This window comes from Sinocyclocheilus rhinocerous, unplaced genomic scaffold (genome assembly GCF_001515625.1).
Source record: "Sinocyclocheilus rhinocerous isolate Xijiao unplaced genomic scaffold, SAMN03320098_v1.1 scaffold42, whole genome shotgun sequence".
Classification (NCBI taxonomy): Eukaryota; Metazoa; Chordata; class Actinopteri; order Cypriniformes; family Cyprinidae; genus Sinocyclocheilus; species Sinocyclocheilus rhinocerous.
In genome coordinates, this window is record NW_015627390.1 from 520365 (window position 1) to 521758 (window position 1394).

The 1394-nt window shown below is 33.2% G+C and overlaps 1 protein-coding gene across 1 annotated transcript in view; it reads left to right on the forward strand.

The window, feature by feature from the left end:
- The window catches only part of LOC107727897 (WD repeat-containing protein 70-like), a 92162-nt gene that overhangs the window by 14606 nt on the left and 76162 nt on the right, over positions 1 to 1394 (forward strand). Inside the window, exon 6 of the mRNA XM_016537937.1 lies at positions 374 to 433. Within this exon, the coding sequence (XP_016393423.1) occupies positions 374 to 433 (60 nt within the window). The remainder of the gene's footprint in view (positions 1 to 373; positions 434 to 1394) is intronic.

Consider the following 1394-nt stretch of genomic DNA (forward strand, 5'->3'; position numbering starts at 1 on the left):
GAGTGTGTGAGTGAGTGTGTGTGTGTGTGTGTGTGTGTGTGAGTTGTAAATGTCGTGGTCTCTCTGTAACAGTGTGCAGACGTCTCTGTTTTCCCAGGCCTGTGGTGTTTGAGGGCCGCCGTGGGCCGCTTTGATAGATGGGTATGGTGTCGGGCCGTTCGGCTAAATGTATCCCATCAGGCCCAGGTGTGGCGTAATCAGCTGACGCCACAAATCACACAGACCTGCGTGCGTCTGATTGGACAAGAGTGCTCTGAGAGCTGGATATGATGTTTTGGCGATGTGTTATTGCACACGCGTTCCTGCCGCGAACGACCTTCCATTCGTCTTATACTGAATTAAAAGTCACTGAAGATGTTTGTGTTTCTGACAGAATCCAGTGAAGAAGATCCCGGACACTCATGAGATCACGCTTCAGCACGGCTCTAAAAGCGTAAGTGTCCGGCTCACACTCTTACATCTTCTGACCCGCTCATGTGTGAGCTCTGTGTTTCCTCCAATGCAGTCTACAGTCAACGCAAAATCAAAACCCGTGACACCGTTTCATTTCTAAATCAGCTTTTCCTCCTTCTCTTCAGTTCCGACTTCATTGTACACAAAAACAACTGTTAGAACTCAAGACTTCTTCCCTAAAAGTCACATCTATTTACAATATCTGTAAATATATTTGATAATATTTGCAATATTATTTATAATATTTACCATTACATTTAAATATTTAAATAAATATAAAATAAATTAATATTTTAATATATTTTAAATATAATTTTTAAACATGTATTTTTTTATTTACTGTTTTTTAATTGATATATGATTAATTATTGTACATTATGTTATTACTAGTTAATAAATATTAATATTATTTATTATGATTATATATTTATACATTTCCAATGTGATTCTCTCTCTCCGGCTCACACTCTTACATCTTCTGACCCGCTCATGTGTGAGCTCTGTGTTTCCTCCAATGCAGTCTACAGTCAACGCAAAATCAAAACCCGTGACACCGTTTCATTTCTAAATCAGCTTTTCCTCCTCCTCTTCAGTTCCGACTTCATTGTACACAAAAACAACTGTTAGAACTCAAGACTTCTTCCCTAAAAGTCACATCTATTTACAATATCTGTAAATATATTTGATAATATTTGCAATATTATTTATAATATTTACCATTACATTTAAATATTTAAATAAATATAAAATAAATTAATATTTTAATATATTTTAAATATAATTTTTAAACATGTATTTTTTTATTTACTGTTTTTTAATTGATATATGATTAATTATTGTACATTATGTTATTACTAGTTAATAAATATTAATATTATTTATTATGATTATATATTTATACATTTCCAATGTGATTCTCTCTCTCTCTCTATATATATATA